A 334-nucleotide genomic window follows, 5' to 3' on the forward strand; every position below is an offset into this window, starting at 1 on the left:
AGGGGTGCTTGAGGGAAGTCCTGTATTCCCATTAGAGCTGGAGGAAAGGCTCCTTTCCCTGGGGAGATCCATGGCTTTGGCTTTCACCCAGCCCTGACCGTGGTGGTTGCTCACACATGAGGTTCCCCCAATCAAAAGGACTTGTGGCCACTCAGACCCATCCAGGACATCCCCAGAGCTGAGACCACAACATCCCACCCCAAATCCAGCAGGACACCCATCTCCAGCACCCCACGGACCCACCTGAACCTCTCCTGCCCGGCCGTGTCCCAGAACTGCAGCTTCACCCTCAGCCCTGGCTCCAGCTCCACGTACTGGACGTAGAAGTCCACCC

The 334-nt window shown here is 59.3% G+C and overlaps 1 protein-coding gene across 1 annotated transcript in view; it reads right to left on the bottom strand.

The window, feature by feature from the left end:
• RAB42 (RAB42, member RAS oncogene family) overlaps nt 1-329 on the bottom strand; it is a gene marked incomplete at its 5' end in the record, with an annotated part of 1,394 nt that extends 1,065 nt beyond the window's left edge. The window contains one exon of the mRNA XM_009077866.1: nt 244-329. Within this exon, the coding sequence (XP_009076114.1) occupies nt 244-329 (86 nt within the window). The remainder of the gene's footprint in view (nt 1-243) is intronic.
• Between the last annotated feature and the right edge of the window lie 5 nt (nt 330-334).

Source organism: Acanthisitta chloris, unplaced genomic scaffold, assembly GCF_000695815.1.
Source record: "Acanthisitta chloris isolate BGI_N310 unplaced genomic scaffold, ASM69581v1 scaffold6747, whole genome shotgun sequence".
Taxonomy (NCBI): Eukaryota; Metazoa; Chordata; class Aves; order Passeriformes; family Acanthisittidae; genus Acanthisitta; species Acanthisitta chloris.